Source organism: Panthera tigris, chromosome C2 (genome assembly GCF_018350195.1).
Source record: "Panthera tigris isolate Pti1 chromosome C2, P.tigris_Pti1_mat1.1, whole genome shotgun sequence".
In the NCBI taxonomy this organism is placed as follows: domain Eukaryota; kingdom Metazoa; phylum Chordata; class Mammalia; order Carnivora; family Felidae; genus Panthera; species Panthera tigris.
The window spans coordinates 27,409,297-27,421,722 of record NC_056668.1 but is presented as its reverse complement, the minus strand read 5'-3'; the positions used below and the strand labels follow the sequence as shown (position 1 = coordinate 27,421,722).

General features: G+C 37.9%; 1 protein-coding gene across 6 annotated transcripts in view; it reads left to right on the top strand.

Moving 5' to 3' along the window:
• USP25 (ubiquitin specific peptidase 25) overlaps positions 1-12,426 on the top strand; it is a 148,729-nt gene that overhangs the window by 77,685 nt on the left and 58,618 nt on the right. For all 6 annotated transcript variants that reach the window (XM_042956528.1, XM_042956525.1, XM_042956526.1 and 3 more), the window contains 2 exons: positions 6,874-6,947; positions 11,558-11,706. In XM_042956528.1, coding sequence (XP_042812462.1) covers positions 6,874-6,947; positions 11,558-11,706 — 223 coding nt within the window. The remainder of the gene's footprint in view (positions 1-6,873; positions 6,948-11,557; positions 11,707-12,426) is intronic.

Genomic DNA, 12,426 nt, shown 5'->3' with positions numbered 1-12,426 from the left:
CATTTAGTGATGGGGTTTTAGGAGATTGATAAATAATGCTCATTTTTTCCTTTTATGTATCAGTGTTTATGGATAAATAGGAAGCTGAGATAAATTTGTAGGAACCCAAAATATTGTCAAGTTGTTTGAAATTTTTGGCCAAAATGCTGGGTAGTTCTAGATATCTATTGTAAGATTAGAATCCAGCCAGAAATATCTAAAAAGCAACCCCTGAGAGGCTGATCCCACATGCCCAGTTGTTTTCTTTGGATTTGACAGTCTGTTTTCATGAGGAGGAATGGGTTAGTGGTGAGAAGAGATCCCAAGAGTGTTATTTCCAATGGAATCCTATTACATGGAATCACAAGGACAAGGATATGAAGTTCCTCTTCGACATTCTCTAGCTTTTTATTTTCTGCCCATCAGGTTGATCCATTAAGATTTTGGTTGTTTAAGAAATCTACACACTTTCAGCACAGTCCTACTCCCATTCCAGTGAGGCCCCTCTCTTAATACCAACCACTGGTTCCTTTGTGTGTCTTCATGAAACATGGGTGGACCATTTAGGATTTGCCAGCACATGTTCTGATGTGATCCTACAAGATGAAGTATATAAATTAACACCTAGAAGACAGAACTCCAGGGCAGAAAATTGTCTCCCTTCTCTTTTTTTCTTATTTTTAAATTATAACCAGCTTCACTGTTCAGTAAAAGTCATTGTACAGGTCTGCAATGAAACTAAATTAAAGTAAAAAATTTCTACTTCTACAATGTTAGCCAATAAGAAATGCCCCTAATCTTTAATAGAGACTTTCCCCTTTCATCCTTCATTTCCCAGGAGAAAAATAATTTCCCATATTATATTCCCTTGGTCTTTGAATGTAAAGTCAAGTCCACAGAAGTTTTATACTTAAAAATCCGATTTTATTTTTGCCTTTGTGGTTGGAGTCTAACAAAAAATAAAAGTCACTTGCGAGTTCCTAAGTTTGTTCACCCTAATGCTACATACATGTTATTTCTGTGCCTGAATAGCACTGGAGTTCTGCAGCTGTAGCCTGGGCTCTCTCACTCGGGTGTGTATAGATCCTTCAGTCCTTCAGACGTTCACTTTCATATGCTTGAATTTTAGCTTTCAGAGGGTTATTACGACACACATGTTTAACACTGAATGGTCTCTTACCTTTGAAATTTTGAAACAAAAGCTAAACTTCAACCCTTTAGCTCTCAGTTCAACTATATAATATTCTCGGAACTTTGTGCAATCCAGACCCAAGTCGTTGCCAAAGGCAGTAGCAGAAATTTAGGATATGTCGTAAGCAGGAAATCATTGGTTTTAATTCTGCCAGGATGCCTGCTTGCAGAGGGGCCACTTGCTTGCAGACAGCAATGTGTTGTGAACATAAATAGAGGTGGGAGAAATCTCTGAAGAGATCAATTATGGTTCTAAGCCCATATAGTATTTGAAGAAAAAAAATTCTAGTTTTGGTAAATTTTACTCAGAATGGGGCAATTGAAAGCTCCTTCCTTCTTGGCATGTTTAGAAGTTTATGATGATGACAGCTCTGGTCCTCAGGTTCTCCTCTTTCCTATCCACCCAAAGTTTTAGTTGCATTTTCCTTACGAGCTTCAGTTCCTAAGGCTCCAAGTGGTATAGTGCATGACTTACTTTTGTGCCACAGTGGTGGTGCCCATGGCCGTTTGGTATGGAATTACTTAGGCTTCCGAAACCTGCCTCTTAGGTTAGTTTCTTTCTTCTCTTCATGTTAGTTTCTCTCTTCATGTTAGTTTCATCTGGAAAAATCTCCCCATCAGATTCCTGAAATGCATCTGCTGTTGATGCATCTGAAACCTGAGTCCCAGCATCTTACACTCTTTCCTCAGCTTTTGAATGTTCAACACCTTGTGTATATTTCTTTCTGCTGCATCTTTTTTCTGGGTGGCATATGCCTCTAAAGTTCACATACTTGTGTATTTTATTCTTCTTTTAGGACGATTTGGCTGAATTTTTAACAGTTTAACCTTCTTCTTAGCCTGTATGTCATGCAGAGCCAGCCCTGTTTGTTGGATGAGTGTCTTTTTTTTCCTATTCTTTGGGTTTGTTTTCTGGCCTTTACATTTGTTTTTTCTAATTTATTCCTTTGATATTGTCTTGATAGGTGCCTCATAATGAGAGTTAGCAGACCCTGATCCATGAGAGTTGTCCACCCTGGTTTCTGTCTTGTACAGCTCATGTCTCTTGTATCTTTCCTTAGAGTTCTAATACCAAAAATTCACTGGGCATGTTTCCTGAGAGTATGAATAGTATCTGTATCCTCAGTCTGTGATAACGGAGTCTCTGAAGTTCTGTCAGTAATTCTTTGAATTTTACCCTGAAATCCCTAGTTCCTCCTTTCAAACCTATCCAGATTTTCTAAAAGTACGTCATTTAGTTTATCCTATCTTTAGTATATCATCCCCAATTGCTTTTTACCTGTCTCCATAGAAGGGTGCCTAAATCCTTATTCCTTCTGGGGGGGGGGGGGGGGGCATTTTATCTTGATTTTGGAGATCTTGTTTATTATTTATTTATATGTTAATTTTCGTTGCGTTCTAGTCACCTTTTCTGACCTAGTAACTAACAGATTATTTCCCCTTTTTCTACAACTGTTTTAAAAGAAGCTGGAACTTTTCCATTCCAATTCACCTGAAATCTTAACTTTTATTTGAAATATGTTCTCCATGTTAATTTCCCCATAATTTTCTATCTGCTCTTAACTGTTTGTGGAGCTAAAACTATTTTTGAATGCCTCCCCCTATTGAAACAGAGCTTCCCAGTTGGTGTGGCATGGCTAGCCAGATATGGGTATATGGAGATATTGATCCTATTTCTGTGACCATGAGAAAATATGTCTTTTTACCTCAGAGTTCTCTGCATATATTATATATGTACCAAAGGTGTTAAAAAGATTGGGAAGCTGTGACTCTGTTAGCTATCCTAGGCCTTTGAATTCCTGTTCCAGCCTAATTCCCAAAGATAAGATGTCCCTGATACAAATTTTCTGTAGTGATTTCTTTTGGCCTTTGTTATTTGTGTCAGTCTATCTTTACTACTGCTTTCATGCAAGTGGTGGGTCTCTCTCATTTTTATTATAGGAATCTTGTGTCTTTTTAATTGGTCTTCACTTGCGTTCCTTACTTTTCTGTTGGTATAACCGTCTGGGCCCCTGAGATTCATAAAGTTTAAATGCAGGGCAAAGAGGGGCGCCTGGGTAGCTCAGTTGGCTACGTATCCAACTTCATCTCAGGTCATGATCTCGCGGTTCGTGAGTTTGAGCCCCACATTAGGCTCTGTGCTGACATCTCAGAGCCTGGAGCCTGCGTGGGATTCTGTCTCCCTCTCTCTCTGCCCCTCCCCCACTCACACTCTGTCTCTCAAAAATGAATAAATGTTAAAAAAAAAAATAAAAAAAGTAAATGCAGGGCAAAGAATAGGACCTCTGAGAGGTTGGAAAGGACAAGGTAAACAATTTTTAGAAGACTCCTTCCTGACTCCTTAGGGAAGGTCAGTGTTCACCACAGATTAGTGGAGAGTAGGACAAAATTCAGGCAGGATGATTTGAAAAGAGATTTAGAAAGTACATTCAGAATTGGTAGAGCTTCTCAACATCCAGTTTCTTGTGGCAAGTCACCAACCTGGGAAGTTATTGCTCATGGAGTACGTGTGTGACCATAAGGAGAAAAATCAGGAATGTTGATTTCCTACATAAAAACAAGAGGCCACGGGAAGGAGATTCCCGCTAATATTCACATCTAAAGATTCATAGATTTTTATGTCAAGAGACACAATCTTTGGATTATTCCTGTTTCCCATATCAGTCTTAAATCCTTTTTATTCTCACAGTGTAAAATACATAAGGTATGAAGTAAATTTTTCCTATAGAGTTAAAATGCCCAAAGACTAAATATATGTAGTGGGAGAGGATACATTGATTTTGGTGTCGGATTTGAGTCCACTTCACAGCTTGAACACTTACTAATTTTGTGAATTTGGGCAAGTGACTTAACTTGCTTTATAGCTTTATTAGTACAATAGAGGTAATTATACTACCTGTTATCAGATAATTATACTACCAGATAGTCCAGTGACAACAACCCCAACAGTTTACAGTCTTATATTGTTAGATGTGTCCATTGGGTGTGAGCAAGGGGCTGTGCCCATTCTTTCGCTCAAGCCCAGGGGTGACAGAGGCTTTGCCTTATTACCTCTCCTGGGGTCACCACAGCAGTGAAAGTACATGGGCTCTCAAAGTTTTTGCCACACATCACTTCTGCTCACGCTTTGTTGGGCAGAGCAAGTCATGTCATCCACTTGAGTTCAAAGTAAGTGAGAACGCTTTACACCCATTAGGATAGCTACCATCAAAACCCCCAGAAAATAACAACTGTTGGCATGGATGTGAAAAGAATTGGAACCCTTGTGCACTGTTAATGGGAATGTGAAATGGTGCAGTTGCTTGGGAAACATCATTGTGCTTCCTCAAAAGATTAAAAATAGAATTACTATTTGATGGGAGGAATACCTTCATAATGTATACGTATATCAAATCTTCACGTTGCATGCTTTAGATTTTGTCACTTATGCCTCATAAAGATTATATGATCCAACAATTCTGCTGCTGGGTCTTAAAGAGATAATTGTACACCCATGTTCATAGCAGCATTATTCACAATAGCCAAATGGTGGAAACTACCCAAATGAATAGATAATATAATAGATGAATGATGAATAGATAAATAGATAAATGGATAGATAAATAAAATGTGGTATACATACAGTGGAATATCCTTAAAAAAGAAGGAAATCCTGACACATGCTGCAACATGGATGCTTAGTGAAATAAGCCAGTCACAAAAGATAGACACCATATGCCACTTATGTGACGTGTCAAGAGTTGTAAAACTCAGGAACAAAGTAAGAATGGTGGTTGCCAGGGCCTGGGAGGGAGGGAAAAGTGTGGAGTTGTTCAGGGAGTGTTGTGTTTCAGTTTTGCAAGATGAGAAGACTCCTGGAGATTGGTTGCACAACAATATGAATATACTTAACATTACCGACTAAACACTTAAAAATGGTTAGATGGTAAATTTTATGTTATGTGTATCTTACCTTAATTAAAAGTTTTTTAAATGGGGGTGTCTGGGTGGCTCAGTTGGTTAGGCATCTGACTCTCATGGCTCAGGTCGTGATCTCACAACTCTTGAGATCGAGAGCCCCCATTGGACTCTGAGCTGACAGTGAGGAACCTGCTTGGGATTCTCTCTCTGTGTGCTGTCTCTTCTCTCTTTCTCTCTCAAAATAAATAAACATTAATTTTTTTTTAATGTAAATAACATGTGAGTGGGAAAGTATATCTTAACCATGTACCTGAAACTAGAGAGTCAGAAATCTTTTTTTTTTTTTTTTTTTTTTTTTGAGAGAGAGAGAGCGCACAAGCAAGGGAGGGGCAGAGAGAGAGGGACAGAAGATCAGTAGCTGGCTCTGAGCTGGCAGCAGTGAGCTTGACATGGGGCTTGAACTCACAAATAGTGAGATCATGACCTGAACTGAAGTCAGCAGCTCAACCGACTGAGCCACCAGGCGCTGAGGCCAGAAATCTTTGTGAAAAGTACTGACAACTACCATACTACCTCATAGGATTGTTGTGAGGATGAAGTGAAGCCCTTCCCACCAGTTGTTTTAAGGAGTAAATGGTGATGCACATTTATAAAGACACGGTGTCCTTCACCCATCCCCCACCCTTTTTTTTTTTTTATTTTAGCAAATCAGTTTTACTGGTTTAAACACAAAATTTATGAAGATAAATTTTATACACAGTTGTGGATACCACACACTTTTATGTAGTAATGCCAAGATAAACTGTTTTCAGACCACAGAGAATAAAACAAAAAGAAAAGGTTAAAAAAATTATCAACTTCTATTTGCTTCAAGGGAAAAAGAAAAAGAAAAAAACAATGTATCTGAGAAATAATTTGGAAAATTCACAAATGACTGTGCCTGCGCCTGCAACATGAAGGATGGAGTAGCTCCTTAGCTACTTTGGGTCAAACCCAGTGTTTTGCTCCTTCATTGTGACAGGCTGTTATCTTTGAATGTTGTGTACTGTTCTATTTTAAATTTGGGAGATTACATATTAAAAATTTACAGAAATTGCCTCTGATTAAGGGTGGCTTTTCTTTGTTCCCAACAAGTCCAAATAAGCATGTATTGCATAGAATAAATGTATGAGATCAGAATGAACAATGATAAGGAGAAGATCAGTACTCCTTGAGCATAGACTATGTCAGGTCTTCTTGTTTTTGTTTTTGTTTTTTTTTTTTCAGGATTTCTCCACTTTTATTTTTTTTTTTAATTTTTAAAAAAACGTTTACTTATTTTTTTATTTTTATTTTTCAGTATATGAAATTTATTGTCAAATTGGATTCCATACAACACCCAGTGCTCATCCCAAAAGGTGCCCTCCTCAATACCCATCACCCACCCTCTCTTCCCTCCCACCCCCCATCAACCCTCAGTTTGTTCTCAGTTTTTAAGAGTCTCTTATGCTTGGCTCTCTCCCACTCTAACCTCTTTTTTTTTTTTTTCCTTCCCCTCCCCCATGGGTAGGTCTTCTTGTAATGTTGTGCCATTTTAACCCTACAACAGCCCTTTGAGTTCAATTACTATTATTATCCTCAGTTGACATGTGAAAAAATGGAAGGCTAAGTTTAAGTGCCTTATCCGAGGTGACGTAAATAGCAGCAGTGATAATCACATAAATAAATGTCACTGACTTGGCATATATTGTTCTTTTAATGTTTTCTCTGTTACATACAGATACAAAAATTATAACCACATTTATGTTTTATACCATGCTTTAGGGATGAAGAGAAGCCAAAGAACCCCATGGTAGAGTTGTTCTATGGGAGATTCCTTGCTGTGGGAGTACTTGAAGGTATGGTTACACGTTTTTATTTATTGCATTTGAAGGGATATTATTATCGATTAGCTCTTGTCTTGATAGTGACTCCTTATTTGTTGACTGGTTTTTAATTTTAATTTGACTTATTCTGTCTACTGGTTCCTGTTGCATTGTTACTACTAATCACTTGCACAGAAAACACAAAATTGAGTGAATGAAGAGGAAGGTACAAGGTCTGTTATCACATACTAATTTATACTGGGTTAATGTTATGCTAATAGTCTTTCCCTGAGAAGGCTTCTGTGATTCTGTGAATTTGGGGGTACAGGGATTAAGGGGGCATTTGGTTTTGAAAATGATATTGGAGTTGAATACTGGTTTTGCTATGATGATCACTGTTTTTGAGGATTTCAAGTCTATGAATGTTGAAAGCTGCATTTAACAATGTAGCATAATCAGGGTATTGCATTTTTGGGGTGATTATAAAATTCTTTAGGTTCTCGTTTTCAAGAAAGAAGTGTACTCTTTTGAAAAAATCATTTAAGAGTGACACTACACTATCTACCTTAAATGCCTATTACTTTAAATCTGGGTCTAACCAGTTACTCTTTGGTTTTCCTAACAAGGGAAGGGAAAGGACTCATTAGATATACTTCAGATACTAATAATTACTAATCCCAAAGCATGAATTTTTGAAAAAATTTGAACATTTGAAACATTTTCCAAATTTTCAAAATGGCCCAGCACATCAACTTTTAGAAACTTAACCCAAATCACTTGAAGTATAAAATTTGGAAAATTGGTTTTCTTTCAGGATCTTAAGTAATGGATTCCTATGAAGTTTCGTTTGAACATAATTTTATAGTTTGGGATTCAGAAAAAGGCAGACATTAACTCAGGATTCAGTCAGGCGTTTAAAAGGTTACACTGTCAGTACATTTTTTAAAATTGTTGCCTCAAATACTGAATATTCATTATATAAATAGTGGGATATTTTCCAGTTTGGATTGTCCATACTGTCCTACTGATTTTTACTTGAAGTAGAACACTGTATTTGAAGGAGTAGGGTGGCTCTAATCAGGTTGACTGTGTACTATTTATACCCTTTCTACTTCTGTTACCTTGATTCTTGAAAGTGATTTATTGGGGCACCTGGGTGGCTCAGTCAGTTAAGCCTCTGACTTCAGCTTAGGTCATGATCTCACAGTTTGTGAGTTTGAGCCCTGTGTAGGGCTCTGTGCGGACAGCTCAGAGCCTGGAGCCTGCTTCAGATTCTTTGTCTCCCTCTCTCTCTGCCTTTCCCCTACTCATGCTCTCTCAAAAATAAATAAACATTAAAAAAAAGTGATTTATTGAAATAATTAATTTGTCAATCAGTATTGAAGTCCTGGTACTGGGTATTAGTTGTTTCAAAACTATTCTACATAAATGTGATTTTAGTACATTTCCACATGACCTATGTATTTGCTTCAGTGAAAATGATTTGGTTTCTTGCTCTTATCACTTTTACATATATTTTCTTAATGCTTTCTTTTAGACCAGAGGCTCTCAATTGGAGGTGATTTTCATTTGCTTTCTAAAGTTCCCTCATTGCAAAAGTTCCTCAACTTTTCCAGAACATCTAGTCCATTGACCCTTTCATTTTATTCCTCTAGGCCCTTTTCTTTACTTACTTCTTTGCCCATTATGATCATTCTTAGAAATCTCTAACACTCCCTTTCCCCCATTCCCCATCCACTACCTCTCTGGCTGTTCTCTGACCGTCACTGGGATGTTCATTTTCTCTCTGTGTGCACCAAGTACCTGAGTATTACTGGGGAAAAGTCACTCAGTGGGCAAACTAGAAATGTTCCATGAATTTGTAGCAGATACTAAGTGTCCCTGGTCCCAATCCTGTGACACTACCTGGCATCCTTACTTGTTTTGTTAAATCACTGTCTTCTATCCCATTTTCTGCAATAACGATTTTTATCTTTTCTGTTTTTTAAAAAATGAGTTTAGAGAGAATGCACGTGCACCCACAGTGGCAGAGGGGGAGAGGTAGAGGGAAAGAGAGAAAGAGAGAATCTTAAGCAGGCTCCACACACTCAGCATGGAGCCCAACATGGGACTCGATCCCAGGACCCTGGGATTATGACCTGAGCCAAAGTCAAGAGTCGGACACTCAACCTACTGAGCAACCAATACCAATGCACTCCTTACCTTTTCTGTTTCCAATTTAACCTCTCTGTCTCTCCATTCACTCAGAAAGACCTTCCTTCAGGTTTTATGGATTTACCCTGAAGCTAAGAAATCTAACCAGAGGTCCTAAGGTCCCAAATCTAATTTTGTTTGTAATTTTCTATCTTAGGTCTTAAAAGCAAGTTTCTCAAATATGTGAGTTTCAGGCTCCACAACCTGGATCCATCCCAGCCTATACCACATTCTTTTTATTTGTCCTTCCAGATAATAAGGAATTATTCAGTCTTACTTGAAAAGGCTATTGTTTATATGTCCTCAGGATCTCACCCCTTCATGCTTTCACTCAGACCTTGCCCTCTTTGTTATCTTGCCTTTTTCCTGTATTTTCAGCTTCTCCCTCCACTGTCTTCCTCATCAATATTTAGATGTGGTCTTGTAACTCCCATTGTAAACAAAAAAGAGCTCCCTTCACATAGTCTTCCAGTTAATCTCATTCAGTTGAGAGAGGAGTTTGTTTTTACCTGCTAAGTCCCCATTTATTCAACCCATCCCACTTTTGCTTCTGGCCCCAGACTTCTTCTAAAAGAGCACTTTCTAAGGTTATCAATTTCTAATATGTGTTCAAGGCTGTCAGATTCCACTTAGTTCTCCTATTGAACTCTTATCAACTATTCATGCTATTTATTCTTTGTCCCTTTTCTTCTTTTTTTTTAAATTTTTTAAAAGATTTATTTATTTTTGAGAGATAGAGCATGAGCAGGGGAGGGGCAGAGAGAGATGGAGACACAGAATCTGAAGCAGGCTCCAGGCTCTGAGCTGTCAGCACAGAGTCCGACGTGGGGCTTGAACCCATGAACCGTGAGATCACGACCTGAGCTGAAGTCAGATGCTTGACCGATTGAGCCACCCAGGCACCCCTGTTCCTTTTCTTTTTTACTATTCAGTCCTTAAAAACACTTCTCTGGCTTCTATGGTACCATATTCCCTTGGCTGTTTTTCCCTACCTCTGCGGGTACTTCTTAGAAGTTGTAATTATAGCCTCCTGTTTTATCTAAAGGTAGGCGATCCTTGGGACTCAGCTCAGGCCCCCTGCCTTTTCCTGTCTGCTGGTTTCCCTCGGCAGAGTCTCATTCACTCTCTTGATCCACCGCTGTCAGTAGCCAGCAATTCTCTCATTTATAGCTTCAGACCAGAAGATTAATTTTAGTTACAGACTCATATCCAACTCTCTTCTCAACTTGAAATGCCATGGGCCTAAAACTGTGATTGCCACTACTGCCTTAAAACAAAAGGAAAAAAAAAATTCCCTGCTCTTTATTTAGTGGAGCCCCTTTTAGAACATAAACAATCAATTGAGTTGCTTATGCTAGAAATCCGAGTATCATTCTTGATACCTTCCTTACTCTTCTGTCCCCTTTCCTGCCAATGAACCACCAGTCAATCATAAATACTCCTTCCTGAATATGTGTATAAAAATTTCATCTGCTTTTGTGCACTTTTACTATTAACACCCTATCCCACACTGCCTTTATTTCTAGATGGATTCTTTAAGTCTTCTAACAGTCTACCATCTATTTAACACAGAAGCCATAAAGATGTTTCAAAGATAAAAATCTGGTCCTATTATTCCTAGATTTAACTATTCAGTGACTTTCTGTTATACTCCAAATATATTGAGGAGAAAAAAATTCTTAACATGGGCTTCTAAAGCTTTATAGATTTTGTCTCCTTACCTGATTCTTCATTATCATCTTCCTGTTGCTCCCCTAAGGAATAATGTCCTCCCCTTAAGCCTTCAGATATGCCAAGTTCTTTGCATCCTTGAAGTCTTTGCATGTGTTGTCCCTTAGCCAAGAATTCTCCACAGCACCCTGACACTCTGGCCTGGCTAACTCCTACTCACCATTCAAGTCTCAGTGTAAATGTCATTTTGCTATGGAAGTCTTCTCTGCTTTACCCTCCAGCGCTAATGACTAGGTTAGCTCTCCTTTTCATACTCTCTCACATTACTCTGTTTTACCACAAATTTTTATAGCACTTATAATAAGTAATTTTTTGTTCATAATTATATGTACAATTAATATGTGTAATATCGTTCTTCCAAAAGAGGCTGAGAGTTTCCTCAGCTCAGGGACCATATATATCTGTTTCATCCACTGCTATACATATTCTCAGTGTTTAGCACAGTATCTTGTCCTTAGAAAGTATTTTTTGAAAGAATATATGTATTTACACACACATACATATAATTACTTCCATATATACAGGTGTGTAATTAATATCTATGGTTCGATGTGAATGTGCATATGTGCATGTATAAACCAACAAGAAAATTACAATGACTACTCTGTGGAACATAATCAGAGTTATGGTTTTCAGGTTCAGGAGGTAATTCATACACATTTACTTTTAGTGGCTAAAAGGCCATATTGAGTAACAATTAACTTTCCCTTCTTCCGTAGGGAAAAAATTTGAAAATACTGAAATGTTTGGTCAGTACCCACTTCAGGTCAATGGATTCAAAGATCTACATGAGTGCCTAGAAGCTGCTATGATTGAAGGAGAAATTGAGTCCTTACATTCAGAGAATTCAGGCAAATCAGGCCAAGAGGTGAGTTTAGCATCTTCATTTTTCATTTCTCCCCAGGTCTTTCTTACACTGCTGTAAAGTATAATTTAAGGCTCTAATTATATAGCTGCCTAATACTTGAGAAAATACTCAGATTATGTGTTTGGATTTAATTATGGTAATTTAGACATTTGGGAAACCTGCACAAACAAGTCTGTAATCTTACATTAAATTCTCACTTAAACAATTTAGCTTAAAATTTTCTGTTAAAGCCTTCTTTTAGGACATTGTTAAGTCTGTTTAGAATTTTTAAGGAAGGTACCAGTCACTGTGGCATGTTAGTCCTGGAAGTGAGGAAGAAAAACACTGATAGGAGGGTGGAATTTTATATAGACATATGTTACTAATATCAAACAGTGTTGGAATTTGTCTAGATTCCCTTTTTGGTAAAATTACTGTGTAATTGCATGAAGAGCAGATGGAAGAACTTGGCTTTCTCAAGAGAGATATAACTTAAAAAACATAAACCTGTTTGTTTCCACTGATCTCTGTCTTTTCATTCATGTCTCTAGATCCATCTGTATATCCATCCACCCATCCATAAATTCATCCGTATGTGTTACTAGAATAGAAGGCAAAGGACAGATCATGTGCTGCAAAATCGTTTATCATTAAGCAGTTGCTGATAGTTGTCTACTTGTAAGCTCCATTCCGGAGGGTAGAGAGCGTCATATGTGTTATTCTTCACATAGCCCTAGTGGA